Source organism: Apis laboriosa, unplaced genomic scaffold (genome assembly GCF_014066325.1).
Source record: "Apis laboriosa isolate Shangri-la unplaced genomic scaffold, ASM1406632v1 scaffold64_cov150, whole genome shotgun sequence".
In the NCBI taxonomy this organism is placed as follows: Eukaryota; Metazoa; Arthropoda; class Insecta; order Hymenoptera; family Apidae; genus Apis; species Apis laboriosa.
In genome coordinates this window covers 1612424-1638445 of record NW_025224011.1, presented here as the reverse complement: position 1 = coordinate 1638445, position 26022 = coordinate 1612424, and the positions used below count along the sequence as shown (strand labels likewise).

General features: G+C 30.7%; 1 protein-coding gene across 3 annotated transcripts; it reads right to left on the bottom strand.

Moving 5' to 3' along the window:
• Positions 1–3817: 3817 nt before the first annotated feature.
• Positions 3818–11915, bottom strand: LOC122718611 (dedicator of cytokinesis protein 7). Of its 3 annotated transcripts, XM_043943812.1 has the most exons (20): positions 11808–11915; positions 11379–11556; positions 11121–11299; positions 10903–11044; positions 10632–10835; positions 10380–10571; positions 10087–10311; positions 9723–9997; positions 9328–9643; positions 8945–9250; positions 8670–8875; positions 6821–8584; positions 6604–6731; positions 6243–6505; positions 5881–6140; positions 5362–5796; positions 4907–5259; positions 4630–4832; positions 4239–4558; positions 3818–4150 (listed from the first exon to the last, which is right to left on the bottom strand). In XM_043943812.1, exons 2-20 carry the CDS (start codon positions 11517–11519, stop codon positions 4096–4098), a joined length of 5967 nt encoding a protein of 1988 aa, XP_043799747.1. In that variant the 5' UTR covers positions 11520–11556; positions 11808–11915; the 3' UTR covers positions 3818–4095. The 3 variants fall into 3 exon arrangements, with proteins under 3 accessions (XP_043799747.1, XP_043799746.1, XP_043799748.1); XM_043943811.1 differs by lacking the exon at positions 11808–11915 and having other exon boundaries at positions 11379–11678; XM_043943813.1 differs by lacking the exons at positions 11379–11556; positions 11808–11915 and having other exon boundaries at positions 10903–11036; positions 11121–11241.
• Positions 11916–26022: the final 14107 nt, after the last annotated feature.

Here is a 26022-nt window from a genome sequence, read left to right as displayed (position 1 = left end):
TCGGTTTATAGCTGTCGCTAATCGCGACCGCGAATATACATGTCGTAAAAAGCATAACCGCTTTGGTGGAGCGGAACGGGGGATGTACGCGGAGGGGTTGCGTACAGCTCGCATTCATAACATCAGACGGGGTAATAAAAGTCACCACCCCCTCCCCCTCTTTCTGCTTTCGACCCCACCTTCGCCTCGAGAAATGGAGGGATCGTGGAGGCACGTAGGTGAATCAAAAAGCGTCGAGGGAGCAACGATGCGGACCCACGGTTATTGTGTTACGTTCCACGTCCACGAATTTTTCTCGCGAACGTGTATCCTTTCTGTGAACACGAGCGCGGATTATGCACGGCTGTGTAATTAACGATGGGATTAGGAGAGTTGCGAGGAGGGTTGGTTACATGGATTGAAGTGGAATAGAGTCGCAAAAATTCTTGGAAGGCTCGTTAGCTTTTTGCAAACGAATATTTCATATTACTAAACGTAGAGGAACGTGTAATTTAATATCCTTTTTTTGAAAATATAACGGGGAATTATCGTATAAATTTATTTATTTTCGAGCTCTTTATAGTTGTTTTAATCTTTGAGAATCCTTTATTTCGCATCTTCACCTATTATTCTCTTCATTTTTTTCTACTTTTCGTGTTATCATAGAATAAAAGATGCTTTTAGGATTAAAAAATTTTATTTAAAAATTTTATTTAAAAATTTTATTTATAAACAGACCAAGGAATTTACGATCCTATTTCTCAAGAAATTAAGTACACTTGCAAAGAAATCCTACGTTCAATTCCATTTCAGAAATATAATAAATCGAAGAACGCAAGATTTTATGCTCCATCGTTTACGTCATACACGGATGCTGAATCGATCAAACTCGATACATCCAACGCGTTAACGAGCGGGGCAAAGCATCAGGAATTTGGCGTGGATTCATTAAACGTTTCTTGCGCGCGGGAGGGTGCGGATCAAAGGTCAGCCGGCATGTTGCCGTGGCCGATTAAAGGGAAGAACGATCGTATCTTCGACAGTCACTTTGTCCCTCGAACGCGATCCCCCTTGCTGTAAACTACTAGTCCACCGTCCCCCCCGTTGTCGTTTCACGGGGGTCAAGTGTTTCCAGCCACTTAAACGCGTCGCGAGGGTGGTGCATGCCGTTGAAAGAATCGCAACTATTTCATTTTGGGGACAGATTAGACGGATTAGCGACCGACGATACGCCGATTAGAACTGCCGGTTATGCTGACTGCATTCCTCACAAGGGTTCTTGGGGAATATTATTTTTACGGAGACATTCGAATAATTTTTATGTATTCGCTTTTGTACCGATATATGACTCGTAATTTCACGAAATGAAAAGTAATTGTTAAGTAATCAATCATTTTTTGTGATATATATTTTTTTTTTTTTGTTTACGAGATAATCGATCGCAATTGCTTTGATTTACAAAAGATTGGTGATTTATAAAAATTTTTATGAATAATTTTTTTGTAACATCTGCTGTTTTCGAGAAAATTTTGTTATCTTTTTTTTTTTTAAAAGAATTTTGTATTTATATTATATGAAAAGAAAAAACAGAATATATTTATTAAAAATTATTACAGGTTGATGGGAAAAATGATACAAGTTTGAATAAAAAAATTGAAAAAAATAAAAAAATTTGAAAAAATAAATTCAAAATAAAACTCTCATAATTTCTATTAAATTTCTACGATATAAAAATTCAATGCTGTTGCGTAAAATTTATAATCTTTTATCTTCAATAGTAGCCAATTTTCGTATGCAATATAACGAAATTGAAATAATAATTTTAAATGGTCGTTTTAGAATGAAAAATATAGGGACTATTTTCAGATGGTTTCAAAATGTTTCATTGTAATACATATATACATCAATACTTGTGTGTGTTAATTAAGTACCCCTTTGAACTTTTGATATCTTTATCTACGCGCAAACCTTTCGTTACAGACAAAGAGATTAAGCCGAAAATCGGATTCGAACGTTTAATTTAGAGTAACAGCGCGCTTTAAATGTATCCGAGCCAAAGAATATGAACCTTCGATAATGAATAGCTTTAATGAAAAAAAAAAAAAAAAAAAAATAGTTGCACGTGTAAACTGTGAACGCTCCGATAATTAACACACGATTCCCATTTCCGAATACGTTCGTTTTATCTATTATTCGTCTTTTTATTTTAATTATTCGTTTATTTTTATCGACTAGCTGTAGTGAATAACGAGTTGCGTTAAACGAACGAATATTTACACGAAATATAACTATAAAATACAATTTCAAATCAATTCATGTATGTTATAATTCAAATTATTTGCTTTAAAAACTTTAAATCATTTGAATATTTTCCCGCATTTTTTAAAATTTTGAATTTCCGTGATAAATCGTCAAAGAAAGAAACTACGTTTAATTTAATTATTTTTATGTATAAAAAAAAGAAAAAATACGTAAAACATTTTTTTTAATCAAATTAATAAATAATCTTTGTTTTATATTTTCTTATTTTGTTCGCTATTTGACTAGTAATTTTCAAATGTATCTAACGATGCGTATGTAAGAAGAAACAGCGCCCTCTTTCTTTGCCGGGCTTTGAAATTGTTGCAGTGGCAGATTTTCGGTGAGTCATATTTTTATTATTTTTACCTTTTAATAAAATAAAAAAAGCTCAAAAATAGCGAAGTATAAAAGGGATATATATTTTGAATATTTTGTGATATACAAAAAGTTTACATCCACGGCAGTTTCGCTAAATTATTTTGTATAAGTATATTGCTATCAGTAGTAGCAATTAATAGTAGATTTTTAACGTATTTTATAAATGTTTGAAGAAGATTCAGAAAGCATTTTTATTATTATAATAAATTTAATTGCATAAAATAATTTATATGGAAATAACATATATCATGTTATCATTTTTCAATAGTATATCTTAACATATATTTATTTATATTATCAATATGCATATTTAAATTGAATATTAATTATAATTTGATGAATCATGCTATAATTGCTATAATTAATAAAATTGCTTGCTTTTTGATTAGAAGCTTATTTTACTTTTAGAAAATTTGATAGTTTGTTAAAATATTTAGTAGGGTAAAAGCAAATATGATTTTAATCATATATTATTATAATTTGCCATTCTTCAAACATTTTTTATACTGAATTAATTATTTTTGACATTCTGAAATATTGAAGAAACTTTTAATAATAGATTTAGTCACATATAAAATATTAATAATAAATAAAATGAATTTCCTTATTAGAATATGAATCATATCGTTATAAATAACTAAATTTATTTATCTATTATAAAAAGACATATTTTTGCAAAAAATCTATTATTACAAGTTTCTACGATCATGTCAAGATAATATTTATCATTTCATGTTTAATTGAAAAATCACAGCTTTCATATTAGTTAAATATATGAATAGACATTTAGTTTCTATATACTAAATAGTAAATTATGCATCATTATGTGAAATAAATTACTTCATAAATTCATATTAAATCTTCTTACAAATTATTAGCTGTAAAAATGTGTCGTACATAGCTGAAAATAATATTTATCTATATTATTATTAAAAAGGCAGTTACATAAAATTATTGTTATAAATTTAATATTGATATTCTTGCCTATCTATGTAATGGTTAAGATTTAATTAAAAGCAGTGTATAAAAAGCTATATAAAATAAAATTTCAATTCCTATATATTTGTTTAAAAAAAAAAGCAATTCCTATACAAATTAGGAATTCTATTTTATTATTATCAAAAAATTGATTGTATGAAATGAGTTGTTTTTATTTTTCTCTAATTAGTAAATTAGTAATCGATTCTAATATAATAACCTAATTTTATTTTACATATAAATGTAGTATTAAATTGTTTTATGCTTTTAAAATACCTAAGGCAGAGACATTACATAAATTAGCTCAAAATGCTTTATCATTATAAAAAGTGAATGGATATGAATATAATATGCATCTATTTCAATATTGTAAAGAGCACACATTGCTGATATTTTATGAACACTAAATACTTGCATTAGTGATCTTTGGTAATTGTTCATTAGCAGAATTCAATCATTTTACCAACGTGGAGATGTTGATGGCATATTTTGTTGATTTGCTAATGAAGGTCCACTATATTATAAAAATACAAAACAAAAAAATAAACATGTAAGAAAAAAAAGTAGAATAAATTATTTTATTTTAATCAAATTTCCCATACCTCCATGCAATAAGAGGAGAAAGCCTTTCTGTTAATCTTTGGTAATTTCTTTCTAATTCTCGTTGATAATCTCTTTGATCTGGTCCAATCAAATTTTTATTTCTTCTCAAAGCATCCAAGCATTTCTTTGAAAAATCTTTGAAGCATAGTCGTAATTTATGCTGCAGTCTAGTAGGTTGTGCATTTTGTTCTCTTAATCCAGAAAGAAATACAACTGCAACTTCTGCAGGTCCTTGATTAACTGTTGTTCCAATGCAACCTTGAAGAACCATTTGCAACATCTTTGCATCTGGTGGTTCTTGAGCTGTTGCTGCAGCAACCTGATTCAATATATTCAAGTATATATAAAAAATGTACAATAATAAGATTTAATTAGTTTTTTTATACACACCTCTGCAGTTTTCTTTTGTATATCTTCAATTGCAACTTCAATTGGACTTAAAACTATTTGTTTTCTAGCGACTACGCGAATTCTTGTTTTTAAATAAGGAAAATGTGTAGCAACTGTTAGAATAGTTTTACGTTTGCACTGTTCTCTTAATTCTCCATGAGCTTTACCCCCAGGTGTAAACGGTGTTGCATATACAAATCGTTCTAAACATAAATTAAAATTATTATAATAAGAAATTAAAATGAAATTGTATATTGTTATTTAAAATAGCACTCACTGATATTAAAATTTCTATGAAAAATAGTTGGCCTATGTCTTAATTCATGTGGTTCAAAATATGGTTCCACATATGTAATTTGAACATAAGCTTTATCTGGTTCTAACTTGCTAGGATCTACAGGATTCGAATCTTTTATTATTACAATGTTCTCGCTACCAAATCGTTCAGCATAAAAATTTTCAAGCCTCGAAAATATCTCTGGTAATTTTGTTAAAGTAGGTTCTTTATAAACAAATTCTTCACCGGCAAGATCACCAAAACGTCCACCATAAAATCCTACTCTGAAATATGTTCCAAATACTCGCTTTCCTGCTAATTGTTCTACTCGTGTATATGCTTCATGAAGTTTCCTATAATCAGAGAAATTATAAATTAAATTAAATTAAAAATTAAATTAAATTAAAATAATTTGTTTTAACAATAAATTCTTCAAAAAATGAAAAATTCCATACCCATGAATATTAGCTAATTTCTTATAATCATGTGCAGCTTCTGCTATTGGAAGCAGCACTCTATATACATCAGGAATTGCTTCATACATTCCAGCTGCATGAAAAGAATTAGCAGCATGTTCTAATAAACCAGCTAGACCACTTTCTGAAAAATCTGGTCCTAAACATAAACCTTCCTCTCTTCTTGCTAATACATCATCACCCACTGCACTTTCTTCTAAAGCATTTGGAGTAACAGGTGCTAAAGCGACAGCTCCTACTGGTCGCCCTCCACCTCCTGGTTCCAAAAGATGTAAATATTCTGCTACTAAAGCAGCACTGTGCACCAAACACATAGCTGCTTCCGTATGATTCTTTCTTTCCATATGTTGTTGAGCCATATTTGCCAGCCAAGTGAGTCTAAGGTCTGGTGAACCTTGATAACCCTTTGCAATTCTATAAAATTTTTTGTTTTAATTCATTAATTCTTCACATCATAATTTACATCTTATTGATATATTTTAATTTTAATACAATTACCTATACATGAGATCTAAAAGCATTTCTGGATCTTCTTGAAATTCTTTCATTTTAACAGTATCAGATAATATCATGTGCAGATTGAATAAAAGATCTTTCACTTGTTCTGGAAAACTTGTATCTGCAAGTTCTGTATCCCTCTCAGCATAAACCAATACTGTTTTCAATGCTCTTCTAAGTGCTCCTTCACTTGGAGCTCTTCCTCTCCCAACAAGAGCTGACAAAGATGTTGTAACTTGCATTTTTACTCTAGCAAAATTCTGGAAAAATATTAAATTAATTAATATATATTATAATAAATAAATTAATGTATGTAAATAATGTATTATTAATAATGTATTATTAAAATAATGAATAATTACATTTCCAATTTCGAAATTTTGTCTCATCAATAAATAAAGACTTGCAGCAGCATGACTGCGAACAGCACTTAAGGGTGAACTGCATCTAGTGAGTAATGTTAAACACAAATCACCACATCTTTCGCTTTCCTCGTCAAATAGAGCACTATGATACTTAAACACCAAAGCTCGTTGAGTATTAAACATATGTTGCAATACAGATGTACTCTGATTTCTTGCTAATGCTCTCAAGAGCACTTTTAATACAGCTCCTACAACTGCACCTATAATATATTACAATTTTATGAATACAAAAGAATTTTATATATATAATGCTATAGAATTTCGTATAGAATTTCTATATAGATAAAAAATTGTATACCTCCTCCTCCATCAGCTTGAACAACTGTTTCTAAAGTATCCAAAACTACCAAAGAGGCTTCTGCTGCTAAGGCACCTTCTATATGAGCATCTTGTTCCACAGCTCTTCCTTCAGATTGTTCACAGGATCTTAAAAAAATCCCAAAGTAATTATATCTTTTATATTAAATTTTGTTAATATCGTTTAAAAATTTCTACAAATCTAAAATTTTTCATACCTGTAAGGCATCTGATCTTTACGCCATCTAAGTTTGTCCCCACTCATTCTTTCCTTTCTTCTCATCATCATCTCGCTTCTAGCGCTTCCTTGACCAAGAATCACGTCTTCCAATCTAGATCGAATATCACTCGTAGCTGCTGCTTGTGGCGGCAATCTTTTCAAGGCTTTTTTCCCTTTATATTCAAAAGCTGCAGTAGCAATATTCAAAACTTGAAGAAGGCATAATATTCTTCTGGAACTTAACTCTGAGCACCATTGTGCTAATGCTGATTGTTCCAATCCCTTAAGTACCCATAAAACACACATCAAAAGATGTCTTGTAGCCTCTGAACTTAAAGAAACTCTGCATTGAGTGCCTGCTGTGTCTGCAGAAACTCCTCCAGCTATAGCTAATGCCACAGATTGTGTAATAGATCCAGATTCGTCAGGATAGACGCTCTTATCTTTTGAATCCCAATGATAAAGTTGAGGTAGAGCATCCATTATAATGTTCAGAAGTGGTAGATATAATGCAGCGACTCTGGCTTTCGCAGCAGGATCAGAATATCGCGAATCTACATCGTGACATGCCATGAGATGTCGTATAGTTCCAATAGCCTTATTTTGAAGCATAGGATTCGGTATCTCTAAAGTGTTAGATAAATCTGATAGAACAATTCCCACCAAGAAGTGTTGCTGTCGAAATTCCTGACTAAGTTCAGAAAATCTAGCTCGATCTCCAGGCACTAGAGTAGATATTAAACTACCAGAGCTTCCGGTCGATGGACTAGGCGAAGCTGGCGCTGATCCTGACGTGTATCCAGTTCCAAATGGTAGATTTAATGCTACATAGTGTTCGTGAGAGCATGTAGTTCGCACAAGATCCAATTTTAATGCGTAAAGTGCAGCTGAATCAGGAATGTGCATAGAGGCATCCGAAAGAGAGCAACAGGCAGCACGAATTAGGGATAAAACGAATCCTCTATCCATTATCGATAATAGATCAGAAAGAAAGTTGCCTAAACTCGATATTAGATTGTTGGGTACTCTAGTCTCTTTTCCGCAACGTGAAATCACTTCTGAGGTCAGTGCTGCAGTAAGTGTAGCTACATCGTCACAGAATTGAGGAGAAAATCTAGACTTTCTTGGAGCATCCAACATACCCATTTCCGATAGTGTCACAACCATAGAACGAACAATTAATTCCAAGAAAAACCATGAATAAGTAACAGCTAATTCTCGTGCTTGTCCTGTGGATACGACCCAGTGTAATGCTAGTTCTTCGTGTAAAAGTCTTCTAGTAGGTTGGCTATTTATAGAAGGTGATTCTTGACGCATGGATGCTGTTCGATCTAATCCTCGTGAGTGTACTTCCATTTCTAGATCTTCTAAAGGTAGATCAGGATTGCTTTGAGCTCGAATAATGCCAGGTGCATGAGTCATTCTTGGTAAAGAGCATTGATAAGCAACGTAGGTAGCCAGAAGTGCATGTCTTCCATGAGCATCTAATTGACCATCGGGTAGATTGGTAATATTTCGGACCAACAAACCTATCGCCTCGAATACCGTAGCTGCTACATTCAGTGGTTGAGATGGTAACGTCGGAGGTCGTACTAATAAAGATATTAATTGATCCAGCAATTGAGGTAGCGATCGTACGAGGGCAGAATGGGATGCTCTTGCCAATTCCAACAGAGCTGATTTTAATTCAGATTCCATTCCCGCTTCACCAATACGCGGAGGCACTTGGCCGGTTTCCAGGAAACCGCAGAGTGATAAGAATCTATAATTTTTAGTTTCACATTTGTTTACTTTTATATTTGCAATTTATTCTATGAATATTGTAAGACATTTTGGAATTATATTACCTATCAATATATTTGTCTTGAGGATGAACACTAGAAACAGGTTCTAAAATTACAGTAAAAACACCTCTATGAGCATCTACCCATCTTGTACCTGGTAGAAGAACATCAGGTGCAATATATGAATAATTTGCTGGTGGTGGATCCAGCATAGCAGGCAAACTAAATTCGCCTGATTGTAAATGTCCATCTCTCAAAAGTGGTAACCACTAAATGCAAGAAACATTAAAAATAATTTTTCTTCCAACATTACATATTTTATATGTTATAATTCTTACCGTATACGCCACAGCAGTCTCGACATTTGGTTGTTCCGCTTTTTTCTGACAACTAATGTGATAAAACGTAAATAGCAAATGATGTTTTGCACTCAAATCAGCAGGAAGTCGAATTTTCACTTCATCGTAAAAATTTGGATTCTTATTGTGATAAGATACAGAAGTAAAGCATTCGTGAGTCATTTCTGGGCACGATGATCTTCCGAAAATGGCTGTAAGTGCATCAGCCTCTTGTTCACCGCCCATCAATTGAATTCTTACGGCAATATTTCGCGCTGAACCAGTTCTAGAGCTAAAATTTGCTTCCTATGATACAAGACATAAGGTTTTGTTAATTTATTTTAAACTGAAAATAAAAAATAAATAGTTAAACGATTATTTGCCTTTGGATAAATGTATAGAAGATTTCGATATGTTAAATCGGGTGAAATAACTTCACTTGGAAATTCGAGTATCTCTTTAACTGGTCGACTTTTCTCATCTGGATATGGAATTAATCTTCTGAGATCAGGATCCAAGCATCTAGGCAGTTCTTCAGGTCTAGGACTAAGATCTAATTTCAATATTCCTGGTAGACATTTCAATCGTTTTAAATTAGAACCAGGTCTTCGTAATTCGACTAAAAGTTTGTATAAATCTTCGTCTCTCAGACGTTCACTCTCTTGTTTAAAGAAACTTGAAACAGTCAATGTGATAGGCCTACAAAATTAAATATGTAATTTAATGTTTATTTAAAAATAATAGATATATTTGAAATAAAATAAATTATAAAAATTACCTAAATGTATCAAGACAATTAGCAAAATCGTCTGGTGACCAACTACGCCTTTTATCCGAACTTCTTCTTTCTAAAGATCCTCTTCTTGCTGGAGGTTCTACCTTTTTACGCCATTGTTCCAATCCACCTGATTTTCTATCTAAAGATCCAGCACTTCCTGTGCTATCTGTATCTCCACCACCTCCTATTACACCAGAAAGATGAATAGCAGTCCATGCAAGTGGCATTCTATATCGACCCAAACGCTCACATGCAGCTGCAGCAGCTGCTCTTACCTATTTTGAATTCAATTTTTTAATATTATATTCAATACCTATATATAAAGTACAATAATAGTTTAACAAGTTATAATTTGTGTGATTACTTTTTCTTTATTTTTATCTTCACGTAAATATGGTTCAGCACATTCTGAGATATCACCTTGCAATACTTTCTCAAGTCTAACAACTAAAAATAAATCTGGACTAGGTTTACTGATACTCATAACACAGCTTCTGGCCAAAGTACTGGCATCACTATATGCAATATGACTACCAAGCATCCTTTTTAAACCTTCGGAATTCATATCTACATAAAAGTTTTCAGATACCTAAAAATTTAAAATTTATTTGAAAAAAGATATATATATACGCCATATATGTATATATCTTCAAATACCTTCTTTTTTTCTTTAGCATCATATAAAGCTAAACTTGCAAAAATAGGTTCAACTTCCAATTCCAATTTCAATTGGAGACATTTGACAAGAATTTTATGGGAAAAAGGTTCCGTAGGTTCGGGCGCTATACCGATCTCTTGCCATTCATCGTCAGGAGAAGTTGGAGGTGTATAAAGTGGAAATAATGCTTCCTAAAATAAATATCAATGAATCAGAATTACTAATATTTGATTTTGTTCATGCATACTCACTTGACGATCTTCTGATCGTTTTTGTTCATTCATTTGATCTATAGTTTCTGGACAGACTCTGTCCAATAAACTTGGAAGAAGAGGATCATGTTGTGAATGTCTTAAATCCAAACTTGCCCAAGATCCTCTTGGTGTATCTCCACAATTAGATAAATCTTCCTCTTCATTTGGAGATCCTGAACCATTTGTATCCTCTTGATCCACCTATTTTATATTTGTTTTAAATATATTTTTTAATTATTTCACATATATTTTATTCTTAATCAAGCACCTCAAAATCTTGTCTTGGAGTATCTTGAAGTAGCCTATCTCTTGCTATAGGAGAAACTCTACGTTTATATTTTCTATGTACAACTATCCAATCTGAGGTAAAACTTTCAATACATCTTCTGACATATGGTGATACTGTATTTCTAAAAAAATTTATAAGTTTTAAATTATTAGAATAGTGATATTGAATTAATTAATTGTAAAATAAAAAAATCTTACAAAGACTCATGAGGCACAACTGGCTCTTCTGTTCTGATTTTTCTTGTTACAATTTTTAATTCAACATCTCCAGGTGGAAAATCTAATATCGATTTGAGAGGATCACGATCGAGAACTGATTGATGTTGAGCCAAGAATTCTTCATAATCCAATGGTTCTAATACCTCGCAAAGTGACATCTTTAAAGATATTTATATTAATTAGATTGATATATAAATTATACTTTATAGATTAAAAATTAGAATATTAAATATATACCGTAGAAGAAAAGCCTGAAAATGAACTGCCACTTTTTGATAAATCACGAGAATATGAGGTAGAGGTAGCAATCTGACGTCTAACGTCAGCTGCATGCTGTTTACTCAATTTTTGAGTAAAAGCCCGTTGTACAGATGACATTATAAATGTCGGGGTAAAATACTCCTTTGATGAAATCCTGGACATTTCATTTATAAGTTTAAAATTGGAAAATCAAATAAAATAAATGATATAACTGATAATTATAATAGATAAATGATATGATATTATTAATATTTTTAAATGCTTAATAAAAAATATATTCTTATATTTCATTTATTTATCTATTTATTTTATTATTAGCTAAAATCACTCGTAAAATTACAATACTTAAAAAAAAAAATAGTGTAATTACTACCACTATAGAGGAAAACAAAATACTACACTCACGTGACTTTGTATTTACTAAAAGTCCATTATAAAAATTATGAACGCGTATAATTCAATATTCTAATATTTTGACAGTTCTCGTCACAAAACTTTATTGCATCAGGGATGTGCCTTTATCAAGCCAAAATTCCCATTAATACCATAAAAGTACACTATAGAGTGGAAACTGCTATAAAAAATTGATTTTGACCGCCCTTATATTTAGCGCTATCCTACGACCAAGAATGTGAATTAGATCACTTCTAATTTGTTTATAATTATTATAAGGGCACGTTAAATAGAAATATTTTAAAAAGTAATTAAATGCAATTTAATTAGATTCTTATTGAGAGCTTATATGCAGTCTCGTACTAAGATTATATTGATTATATTGAAAATTAATTTTTATAACTTAAAATTTCTGTTTCCTTTCAAATTTTTATAAAATATCAATAAAAAATTCATAAAACTTTAAAGAAATCAAATGATAAGCTTGCAAAACTTTAGATTCTAATCCTAGGTATTTTTTTTTTCTTATGTTGCCAGATGCAGTACTAGTAACTCTCATTTAGTTTTTTCCTAATATTCCCACATACTGGATGATCCAGTGAAAAATGAAATTTTTGAACTAATATTAACTAATATTTCTTACATATTAAATGATATATAAAAAAAATCATTTCGTTATCTATATCGGATCTTATTTTTGACTCATAACTGTAGAGAATTTTTTCCATTATTTGTTTTAATATTTATTAATTTTGAAATAGTTAAAGAAATTTTGGAAAAAATTCAATTCAATTTCATTTTTAGTCTCTCGAAAATCTTTAACATATTTTCTCAACAAATTTCTTAACTTTAAGAAAAAAAAATTAATATGAATATTCTATTGAAATTTCTTTTCAAATATTATAAACTTTCCTGCATATTAAAATTTGTCTATAAAAAGCAATATTAATATATATATATATACTCAATACAAAAATTCGAGAAACATAACAAAATTAAATCCATCTTCGATAAATAAATTTATCTCAAGAATCTTTCGTTCAATCAATTGTTCTTCCAATTATTTCAATCATTCTTGATTAATAATTTCATGAACAAATTCCAAAACATGAAAATATCTAATTCTTCCATCCATAATTCAATTAAATTTAATATTTCACGAAGAGTTCCCGTGTTCACGACAATTTCTATCAGTATCGCGCGCAAAGATGCGATGGGACTAATTGCGATATCGATTTTTCGTAAAGAGGAGGAACGCGGAGGAAGCGCTCAACTCGCAGGTGTTAAACGCCGTGGAGGCGGAAGACAAAGATAAAAGGGGGTTGGTACACGCGATAGGAGTCGTCTTTATTAAAATGCGGTTCATCCGCACAATAATCGCAACACGATCCAACCTCGATCCCGCTCGAAAGGAGGCGGAAACAAGGAGCTCTCGCGACGCGAATGCGCTTTAATTGTATGAATAGATCGAGGCTGTTCGTTGTCTGAGTTTCTCTCCTCCGCCCATTGTCCCTCCACGACTGTACTTTTTATTTCGTTTCTACGCCCGACACCGTTTCATCCTCCCTCGCGTGATTCTCGTGAACATGATGCGGTGTGCACGATTTTTCATGATTTTTATTCGCGACTCGTGGCTGGTGCTCGAACCGTCTCTCGTTAAAAACTAAGATTCCTCGATGAATGGTTGTTGAATCTTTTTAGAACTCGAGTTTTTGTTCGACTACAAGTTGAAAGCTAGGGCACTCGTGTAGGATTGAAGTAGGTAATATTATTAGCGAAATTTTTATAAATTACGAGTCACGAATTATCGGTGTTAATTAATTCTCTTGTGAAAGGGTAACGAGTTTGATAATGAAAAGGTTTGAAAGCAAAAAATTTTGCAAAAATATAAGTGAATTTTTTTGTTCTCTCTTTGTTTGTGAAAAATTGTTTGTACATTTTGAAATTTTCGTGATTTGTCGAGGAGTGTTATTTTATAAATGCAATAACGATGGTCGTGGAAATGTTTTTGTTTATTATTATTCTTCTCTATACAGTTTTATAAATATCATATATGTTAAATTTATAATAATAGTATTATAATAATGATATTGTAGCAGTAATGATAAACAACAAATTTTATAATTTATTGATTTTCTTCGAACATTATTACACAAATGTTGCATTACGAATATACAATAATACTATTATTATCGTAATGAGAGCCGGATAATTAATATATCATACGAATATACTCGTTTTGGTAATTGGGAAGAAATCGATACAATAGGAGATGAGTTGAATTTCAAAATGGCTTTGAAAGAATATATATAATTCTTCGCCAACAATAATTATTTCCATCATGAAATTACAAGTATTTACGATTATTATTTTTTTTGTATAGAAATATTTTATCGATTTATTCTTTGCAAAGATATTCAAATCATATCAAATTCAGCATTATTAAAATTTCTTCCGTTCGTTTACGAGTGAATATATACTTTTTTTAGAGGCTTAACGAGTTGTTTCTTATATAAAGGAAAGCAGGAGAATATTATTTATACGCAAATTTTACGAATTTTTTCTTTCTCTTCCGTGATAATTCTTTGAAAACAAGTTATGCCAAAGGGCATTAAAAAAAAAAACGCGGAAGAGAATACGATCGAAGAATAGAAGGAACTTCTGTTTGACCTGTATTGTCAACTCCGAGCTTCCTGCATGAAAGTTTATACTTCCTCGTATCGCTGATAGAGCATCACAAAGAAGATCGATTAAAAGATGAGTTGTCTGCAATATAATAAATAGGAAAATATTAAAATTTCGAATAAATAGGTTGGAAATAATATTTAAAACATTCATAATAGAATAATGGGGATAACTTAAAATATATCTCTTATTTAATTAAAAATAAATGAAGAAATATTCGAGATTTTTCTCAACAATTATTTTTTAATATATAAAATCAAAGATATATTAATATTCGTATCTTTATAAGTTTTTTCTCAACAACTATGAGAAATCTCTTTTAACGATGCAAATATTTTAATATGTTATAAAACTTTTTTTTTTTTAAAGTATCGTAATCAGTACCGTTAAAATAAAATTATATAGAAATTCTTTCCATCATCAGAATTGATCAACCGATTTAATTATAATACTCGTCAATATTAATCAAATTCCATTAAATGATTAAATTATAATTCGATAGTCGATCAAAATCGTGATATGAATTGGCGGAAAATTGAAAAGTGGGGAGAGAAAATATCGGAAAGCAAAATTCTATTTATTTCGCCGTCAAATGCTGGTCGAATTCACTTTGAACATTTCCGACATCTCTGTTTCACGATGAGAAATGATGAGAAACTACGGAATGCACGTGAGACGATGAGAAGAATGTGAAAAGTTTCCATTGTTCTTTCCATATTCGATACGTATCTTTTCGGATATTTAAGATTTCGCGAATAAATTGTGGAAAAATTATCAGTGGAGAATGAAAATGGCGAAAAGAGGGAAAAAGAGCATAATCGGCGAGGTCTGTTCCGGCGACATGCTAGTTTTTCAACTTCGCGATGACACGGCCACCTGCTACATTTTAGAGATGGCAGTTTGCTAGACGGTTACAAGACTACCATTCGAAGAAATTCAGCTGTCAACCTTTGTACGGACAGACAGAGACCGTGAACGTGGCAAAAAGTTGTTAATTGATGATATAAATGCTCGAAATAGTCGAGAATTGAGAGATCAAATGGAAAACAGACACGTATCACATTTTTAGAGGGAAGCAATCTGATAAAGAATTATATTTCTTTCAACAGAACTTGGAAAAAATAAAATTGATACTTTAATTTATCTAAATCTATCCTATTTTGATAATTATAGATAATGCATATAGTTTACGATATGATACAAAGATATAAGAGAAAATGGATTATTATTACAATGTTTAAGAATTCTTTTTTTGTTTTTTTGAGAAGAAATTTGGAAAATGAAAGAAAAAAATTTGGAAAATATAGGAACATATAAGATATTTGACAGTATATTAAATTGCTATGTCTTCACGAGAGATATTTACGAAGATATAAATTCTGATCACGTAACTCTAAAGATTACATTTTTCACTCTCGATGAAATATTCGCAAGAAGCGAAAGATTTAAGGTAGGATCAATAATTTCTTTATCAAGATTCTTTTTCTGAAAATGACATTTTTACATTTTTAAAACATTAAATATTTAAGTGCATACTACTTGTTTCAAAAATTTCTAATTAATTCAAAATATTAAAAATTAATTAATTATAATCATTTAAAATAATTAAATTTAATTCAGAAATATTTAAATTGCACTCTTCAAACAAAAAATTCGCGATCAAATTCATAAATCTGTTAATTATTTCATACAGATAACAAAAAACAATATAAATATTGCAATATGTTCATTAACAACTAATATTTTATAATTATAAAAATTACATATGGGATCGTAAATAAATAATCATATTATGATTTAGAGATAACTAAATGAATATTATAAATTGCAAATTTAATTAACTATTAATATAATTCCAATAAATTAGAAAGCTATTAAACTATCGCGACCTTTGTGGAGTAATAGTGGGGAAATAGAATATATATAAGAGAGCGGTCGCGTTGCGGAGCGCTTTTGTTATTCTGCCTTCGGAGTAGTCGGATCGTAACGCAGAAGGTTTTAGAGGGTCGTTTCAAAATATTAGCAAGATATAGGAATTTAATGCAGTTCACAATAACTATATTAAATTAAATTAAATATTTTTCGAAATTTGTTTGTGAAATTTATACATTTTATAAAATTTAATATTTATATTTATATTACATTTTATAAAATTTAAATTTTATATTTAATTTTAAAAAAAGAATCGAAATAATTTAACTGAAAATTAATGTAGTGAATTTATTTCTATTTTGTAATATAAATATTAATACATTTTTTTTTTTAGAAGATTTAAAAGAAATAAATTTCAAAAATAAAAGGAATTTTTTAATACAGAGAAAACTTTTTAATAAAGAAATTGTTCTTTATTAGAAAGTTTATAACATATATATATTTTTTATTCATATATCATAGAATTCATTCTAGATTCCACGATAGTTTTTTATGGATAGTTTCTATGGTCAATATATACGATTTTTATATAGAAGATGATTTTATTTTTATTTTAGAATAGATATTAATACAGATATACATATTATTTGTTAGATTTCAAATTTTATTTTTTAGATTTAAAAATTTTTTAGATTTTTGTTAGATTTCAAAATTTATTTTTTAGACTATATTTGTTAGATTTCAAATATTTTCAGATTTTTAATTTTTTTTTATTATATATATATTTAAATGTGATAAATATTAAATTCATCAACGGATAAAGATAAAATATAATTTTCTGTGAATATAAATTGCAATAAACAAATGTATATTTTAGGTTTAATTTAAGCTTACAAAATGAAATTATGCTTATATGAAAAGCATTTACTATTCGTTCTAAATTTTACATAAATTTTATCTTCTACATTTTCGTGATTCATACAAATAAATATTAATGTTGAAATAGATCAATAATTTTATATATAACTAATACATTAATTATATATAACTAATACATAATTACATTATTTGTACGAAGTTAGATTATGTAACTTCAATTGTAAAATCACCGAATATTGTAAACCAATATTCATTTATTCCATTTCATATTCGATACGGCTTTTTGCATTTTTCACGTTTTATTTTTATCCAAAAATGCTGCGTATATATCCATTAAAAAATATTCATCAAACATTTTGCAATATTGAGCCAACATCGATGAATATTCATCAAATATTGAATTTTGTAAATGTCATTTCATCGAATTCGAACACTAACATAGATAGATTCGAGGGGTTTATCAAATTCAATTCAGTTTTAGAGCTTGATAAATATTTCAATATTAGTTACAGAAAGGCCGATATCGAGATGGTATCGAATCGAAGGATACCGGCTTTAATCTCGTGGCAAAACTCCAGAGGTTTTTCCGTGACGAAACTTCGATGCCGTTAAGGGATTTTTCTCAGGACAGTGCTCAAACTGTGTTGTGTAGGATTTCTCGCAACGTATCCTCCTTGGAAAAGGAAATAAGGTAGAAAGGGTTGATGATGGTTCGTAGCAGAATGAAAAGTATCGGTCGATCCTCTCTGTCTCTCGCATTTTCCGCGCTCCGCTTCTTTCATTTTCTTTTTTTTTTTTCTTTTTTTTTTTTTTTCCTCCTCATCTCACGCGTCGTTTTCTTCCTTTTTTCTTTCTTTTCTTTTTTTTTTCTCACTCTGCAAACGAGATAGTTTCTCGTATATGATGGAGAAGCAGCACGAAACCTTCGTTTTTTTTTTCGCTTATTTTATTAACGCTTAGTTAATCCCCTTCATTTATTCATTCTTTTTTCTTTATTTCTCCTTATGTATATAGTCTCTCTCTTTTTTTATCTGTTCGTTATCACTGTTCCTTTCCGCTCTGTGTCAAGTACTTTTTTCTCGTCCTCTTTTCCGCTTCTTTTTATTGTTTTTCTTTCTGCTCTTCGTCTTCGCTTTTGTTTTCAGATTCACGTGAAAGCGTTTCGACAAAATTTAAAATTAAAATCTTTCGAAATATATATATATAAAGTTTGGACGAGAAAGGAAAAAATTTAAGGATGATTGTAGAGATTAAAACAAAAAAAGGTTGATATACACAAATATTTAAAACTTATTTATTAAATTATAAGTGATTTAATAAATAAGTTCTAATGAAAATATTTTTAATGCCTAGAATCTCATTTCTTTAATCTTGTTAAACATATATCTCTATTTTATAATAAATTTTGCATTTTTTATTATTATTTTTTTTTCACTTACATGGTATTTCATATAGAGAGTTAATTGTATATTTTCTAGAAGTGGATCGTTACAAAAGATATTCTTATAGTATGGCCCAACTTTTATCGATATCAATACGTATAAAAGGTAAGGTGCTTGTGATATACGATTCTTCTCTCGTTTAAAGCCGATTTCACAATCGAATCATATCTTTTTTCGAACGAGCTTATTATGTTCGTGAGCAGCTGAAAACCATTTTGAATCTAAAAATTTTATTGTTGTCTATCGATGGACGAAGTGCGTTTTTCCATTTATTATTTGTTTCTGTTTGTCGAATAGAATTTTCAATTTATTCGATTTCGACACAACTTTTTATTCTATGTATTTTTTATTCTATGAAATGTTATTACATAAATGAAATGCGAACATTTGCTTTAATTATTTAAATTATTAAAAATGTTCAAAGAATGGGAAGAAAAAGACAAATTAATGAAAAAATTGATGAGAATATTTTAGTAGTTTTTTTTTTATTTTTGTGTATGTTCAGCATTTATTTTCTAGGATATATCAGGTTTTCAATAATAATTAAAAATTATTGAAGCGTAAAGAGTAAAAAATACTGACGAGTATTAGAATAATAAACAAAATAAAATATTTTGCAAAGTATTTTCTCTGTTCTATAAAAATTTTTTTAATTTTTTGAAAAGAAGAAGAAAGAAGAATTATATATAAATATTTTTACAAAAAAAAGTAATTAAAAAATTGAAAAAACGCGTTTAAGAAAATAGAAAAGCGCGAGATATAAGGAATTAAATTTTTTAAACTCAGTCATTTCGCTAGTCAAACATCCCTTTGCACGTTCAACGACACGTGATAGTAGGTATGGAAACGAATGTCGCGAATAGAGGAACGCCGTCAAAGCCAAACGATGTTAATAAGTTTGCAAAATAAACGACAAGGTTTGAGTCCTGTGTCAGGTGAAATTGCGTTGGTGTGTATTCGCCTTTAGTTGCACGAAGGGAAGTGCAACGAGCGAATAAAAAAAAGTAAAGAGAAAGAGAAAGAGAGAGAGAGAGAGAGAGAACTGTGTAAAGGCGACAAGTCGAGATCGTAAAAAGCAAAGCTGACACAACCAAAAAAGAAGAAGAAACGCGTGATCGTCGATAAATTTCGCGCCACCAAGTATTTTGCTCGTACATTTTTCATATTCTTGTCTCGTGAATCAATAGATAATTGCGACACATTGAACAATTAATAATTCACTTATCGAATTATTGTTAGTTAAAAAAATATTTCAAGCTTCAAAGACAAAGTATAGTGTCATTCACTCGTTAAGAATTTGTTTCCATGATCTTTTATTAATGGTTAACCAATTATTGATCAATTAATTCAATCAATGCAAGATCTCAATGAGTGATCGAATGTCAATCAAATATTCAGCCAAATGTTAGTTAATGGTCAATGGTCAATAAATGGTCAGCCAATGGTGAATGATTAGTCAATGATTAATCAATGGCCAATCGAGAATCAATGGATAGTCAAAAGCTCATTCGATGATAAGCCAATAGTCAGTCAATAATCACTAAATAATTAACCATTGATCACACTCGAAACTCAGTCAATGGGGTTAGGTTAGATTGTCGTCAATCTTCAATCGATGGTTAGCGATCAATCAATCCAAGTCAAACAGTGATTGAATTTCAACCTGTTCTACAAATACAAATACACGTTGTTTTAATTAAATATTGACAAATTTTTTTTTTATGTTTCATACGATATTGTATCGATTTTTAAAATGTTAAAATTTCATATTACTCGTATCTCTATAAAAATTACAAATAAAGATGGATAGATAGATAGCATTTGTCATTCCAAACGTTAAAAGATAGATAACAATACGGTCTGTAACGAGAGATATAGAAAAAGAAATATATATATATAGGGAATAAAAATATAAATATCAAATTTTTCAAATGAAAAAAATTACCCCTTCAATCCTTTTTCATTTAACCACGCGAAAAGTATCGTGCAAGAGCTGTCTCTATAAGAAAAAAAAAATCGAAATTTCGCGAATAAATCGGCGAAAATCTGCGAGGGTATAGGTTAAACTCGATTATCCCGACACCCGTTGTGCAAGCCGGTTCGTTAATACATCGACTTCCTCCTCGAGGATTAGATTCGCTACGTTAGGCTGCATCCTCAAGGTCTTTGCACCTGTAGGCACAAGCCGCAAAGGTCTTCTCCACGCAGAGCCATGCTGTAACTACACCACTTCTGGATGAATCGCGAATCGTGCACCGACTGCTTTTGGGAATTTAATCATCCGGTTCGAGTAACCGCTCCGTCGCTCTCGCTAACCCCCTCGAGAATCTGGAGTTTCTGCACTTCGAGGGCTCTGTTACCTTCGTCTTCGTCGTCTTCGTTCGAGGAAAAAAGACGGTTTAATGTGCTTAGGATTCCACGCGATAATCGGCGCTCGATGGATTAGAGAGCGCAACATTGACGTGATAATTAGGGAAATTAGCGGGGATCGTGATTAGGATTTTAAGGGTGAGATTATTTTAGAGGCGTTTCGTGTTTCGTGGAAGAGAAGCTAGCTAGGTACGAAGATTAAGGAATATTGGTGTTAATGAGATTAGATGGTAAATTTATGGGGCTGTTAATTAAGGATGATAGAACGGAACAGAAGTGTTATGAATTTTTGAAATGTTTTTGAAGCGCAATGTGATAATCAAAATGTATTTTGATTATCGAATTTGCATATATGTGATTGTTTTTTATTATTTTATTTTATATATTATATTATATAAAGTTCGTTGAAAAGTTATTTATTATCGTGCAACAAGATACACATAGTAAGGGATATTTTAAATAACGTGTGAACATGTACTTGTTTTGTATGTACATGTTTCTTGCATATTTATTATGTACATAAGTAGATAATGATTTGCAATGAAATTTTTGTTGGAATTCGTTAAAAAATAATTCTATGATTATTCTTTTAATCTTAAAATAATTTACATTTAAATAGATGTAGTATAAATTTTGTATAAATATTATTTCGTATTTACCTGACATATTAATTAATATTAATATCTACATTAGCAGAAATTTCAATTATCGTGAAGTATTAAAAAAATGTATATATTTACATTACAGATGTTCGTGTACCTTTCATTCAAAATCATGCAAATGGGACGAAATTATCCTGGTTAATGTAACCGTGAATTGGATGATGGAACTGTGGGGTGAGTACCATTATTTATTAAGTCTGGTTAAGTAGATCTAATATCGAAGAAACGTGATATTCGTGATAATCAATGTTTGGTTTATTCGTTAATTAAAATTGATTATGAAACAGTGCTAATTATTCACGATAATTGCTCTTATACCGTCTGAAAGGAAATCAAATGAAATGAAATGAAACTCGATATTGATAATACTTACTAAAGTTAATTTATAAAGATGAAGTAAAATAATTCATAATTAAAAAAAAAAAAGAGTTTTATTTCAATATTTTATTCAAAATTATTTATCCAAAAGAATCCTTTATCATTTTGAATCAAATATAAACGAATATTTTTTATATTATTTTTATTTAGAATTTAGTAGAATTTAATAGTTTAATTTTATTAACCAGGATTACAAAATTTTGTTTTCAATCTCAGCTCAAAGTTTCAATCAAAAGAATTATTTTAAACCTTTTCCACGTTTAAAATTTTTAATTAGCTAACTTTGCTAGAATATAAACCACTTTCAGTTAATCCATAATATTATCTTGAACTATTATAACAATCTTCAATATGCGCCTCAACTTTGATCGCTATAGTTATTCAAGCTTCGGCCATTTACACCCTCTAGATAATTTTGAAACAACTATTCGTACTAATATTCGCAATAACATATAGATTCTTCTTTTAAAGTAAAAAAGAAAAAAAGAAAAATTGGAAAAATTTTCACATTTAATATCTATTATAAATTCCCCAAAAACTGTTTAAATTTCAAACACCATGTTTTTTTATTTATCACGAAAACACGATCGTGAAACACGTAAACCCGCAGATATCTGGGAACAAATTCATGAATTCGCAAGGGCACCCGATGCAATGTGGCAGCGATAGGTGACTGCAGATTTTCGGCTGGATTTCTTAAACTCTCGACTGCGTTACGGTGGTAAAATATAGCGGGATCGCGCGCTCTTTTTCACGAGGGTAGCTCGAGGATCACGTCCAGCGGCGTTAAGGCAGACACACGTCGCGATGTCAGGTGTATTTATCATCTCTTGAAAATCTCTAGCTAGTTGGTCCTCGTATATACGACGATCGTGACATTCCGTCTGCAATAAAGCCGAAGGAAGCCTCTCTCTGTTCTACGTGGACAAATGAACCCTATCTTTAACCCTTTTTGATACCAATCGGGTGAAAAGTGTTAGGATTATGCGAGATCTTTATTGAGTGAACTTGTTTGTAGGAGGAAGATAGAAGAAGTGAGTAAACGATAAATGTAATTCGATGTTGAAAACAATGAGACAATTAACTATATTGTAGATAAAAAATTTTTAGAATAGATAATCTAGATCAATTTCTATTAATATTACAAAAGAACAATTAATATAATCATATATTCTTGATCAAAGCAAATTCGATGATGTTATTACATATTTTTAACTTTTATTTTTAAATTTTAAAATAGTATAAAAAAAAATCATAAATCATCAATTGTAGATATTATTACTTAGAAATTTATTTAAAGATACTAATTAATATTTATGTTCATACGATGCGAATTATCTCTATCATTTAATTATTACACTACAATATTATAAAATACAATTAAGATAATGTTACCAATATTACAAATTACGAGTCTCAACAACTCGCATTTAATCCTCCATCCATCCGGCTTTTCACCAAACGAAAGACACCATTAGCAAGCATGTTTCGAGCTCGCGCTTCGGTTCGTGTCGCATGTTTACCCCGTCTTATTAATTTACAAGCCGTACTCTGTAGAGAGAGAAAAGGGGTCGGTGGACGGAAGTGGATGCTGAATAAATATGCAGCGAAACGAGGATGAAATTCGGGTGGGATCGTTGGTGCTAGAGAACCGTTACAGGAGAGCACGGTGTAAGACCGTATTTAATTTATTTCGACTGCCAAGAAGCCAGACATTAAGCTTCCGCTATTCTCCTTCTCTTCCCTCCTCCCTCCACCACCCCTATTTGCATTGCATTCGTCAGCGGCGCCATCGCGTTTCGCCTCGAAGAACCCTTCGCGTTTCGTCTTCCCGAACCCTTTTAGTTTGGCGAACTACTCCCTTTCCCTTTCGAATTACACGCGTTAAGAATCACAATTAACCCGTTCCACGAATTACACGCGTTAAGAATTAAAATTAACCACCTCTTATCCACTTCACAACAAAAACTCTCTCGCCAACGTTGGGAACGTTGAAATTATTTCTGGAATAATTATATACATTGGCATCGAAATTTCTGTTTCCGTTTGGCTATAGTTTTTCGATGCAGGGGTAAAGATTTCGTTGATTAAATTTTGATAATGTATTGGGTATTGGGTTTTACGCGGGGATCGATATTTCGTATTTGGTCCTAGGATATTATGTTGATCGAGTAATTAGAGATCTTCGAGATGATAAATACACCTGATATCGCGATGCGTGTTGGATTAGTGGCATTAGGGGACGTGATAATGATACTAATACTTGATACTGCTGATTGAACAGATAACGAGATCTGTTTTGTGTTTCTAAATTATAGATAGGATAATTTGACTGGTGAAATATTAATAGAATAAAAGTATTAATAATTGGTTAACTCGGTCAATTCTATTCGAATTTCTTAATTCTGAATTTTAAATTTAAAATGTTTTCTGTGTGTATTTTTTTATTTATTTATATTTGTCTATTTTATTATATATTTTTCAGTTGAGATATTTTTCATTGCGAACATACCAAAGGTAAGTAAAAGTAAAAGGTAAGTTCAAAGCTCGATTATTGAACTATTTAAATTTTTATTTATCAATCACGTAGTTAGAGAAATCTTTTTCATTTCTTTCCATGTCTTTCTTTTATTTTTAATTTCCGGCGAAAGGATTCTGGTTGCTTCTTTTCAATTAGATAGACACGAATTGTATTGCATTCTTCGTTCACTTCGATATTATTCAATTTCCACACAAAATTGTATCACTTTATATCATATTATTTTAAAAATTAATGATTAGAAGATCAGAAATCGTTCATTGACGAGAGAGAAATGTAATTGGAATAAGCGAAAGAAAATTTTAGTTGAACATTCTCGTGCAAACTTGTGTCATTCGTATTACACGAGTTCCTTCCTCGTCATCAAATCTGATTCACGTATCGGAACGCAATTTTTCGAACTTCGCTCTCCATCTTATCGCGCACTCGCTTCTCGTGTGAAAAGTTAAAAGTAGCTCAAAAAGAGTTGGAACGTTACTAAATTCAATCCATCCTAACTTTACATTCATTGAAACAAACTTTACTCTCTGTCTGTATTCTATCCCTTCTTCTTCTGAGTTCTCTTAAAATTTATGAATATCAATTTTTCTTTATTCTTTCGTAATAAATCTAAACTAAATTATTCTCTCATAAATATTTAAATTTATATAAATTAAATATTTAAATATTTTGCAAAGGAAATGTACGTTGTAGAGAATACATACAGTCGTAATTATAATATATGGAACAATTATGAAGTATCTAATAATTATTACACTTATCAGAAAATTAATAAAAATTTATGAAAAAGTCAGGTTAAAGATTATTTCGATATAAAAAATTTTTGATTACAATTTATTAACGAATCAGCATAAATGCGCACATTCATAAGAATATCCGCAAATAGATCTTCCGTACGTAGAATTCTTCGTCTGTTCAGACTCGAGAACGATCGTCAGATAGATTTTATCGTTACCAGAAAAAACATTCTCTACCCTTTTATGTTTAATCTTGGCGACGCGCCATAAAAGATTCATATTTTCACAACGAATCATCCCTGGTGTTCATATTCCTCCCCCTATTTCCATCGTATTAAAGCTCGGTACCCGCGATTCTTCACCTTCGCCTTGCGGAAACTTGGAAAAAACGGTCACGTCCATGTTGAGAATAATGTAAGATTAACGGTGAAAGAACGTGAGACAAAACGAGGAGGGGGGGGATTGGAGAACGAGCGAGTGGAAAATTCCTCCTGGAGTTAAAGCAACAGAGCGTGCCCCGAACGCCAAGATTTCTTAATTACGTCTAAAACTGAATTTTCATCCTGCTTCTGTCGGTATCCGATATTGTCTTTCCTCGAATAACGCGCTTTCGGATAAAATAAGAGAGCAGGTATGAAAAATAGAATGGAAAAGAAAAGAAAA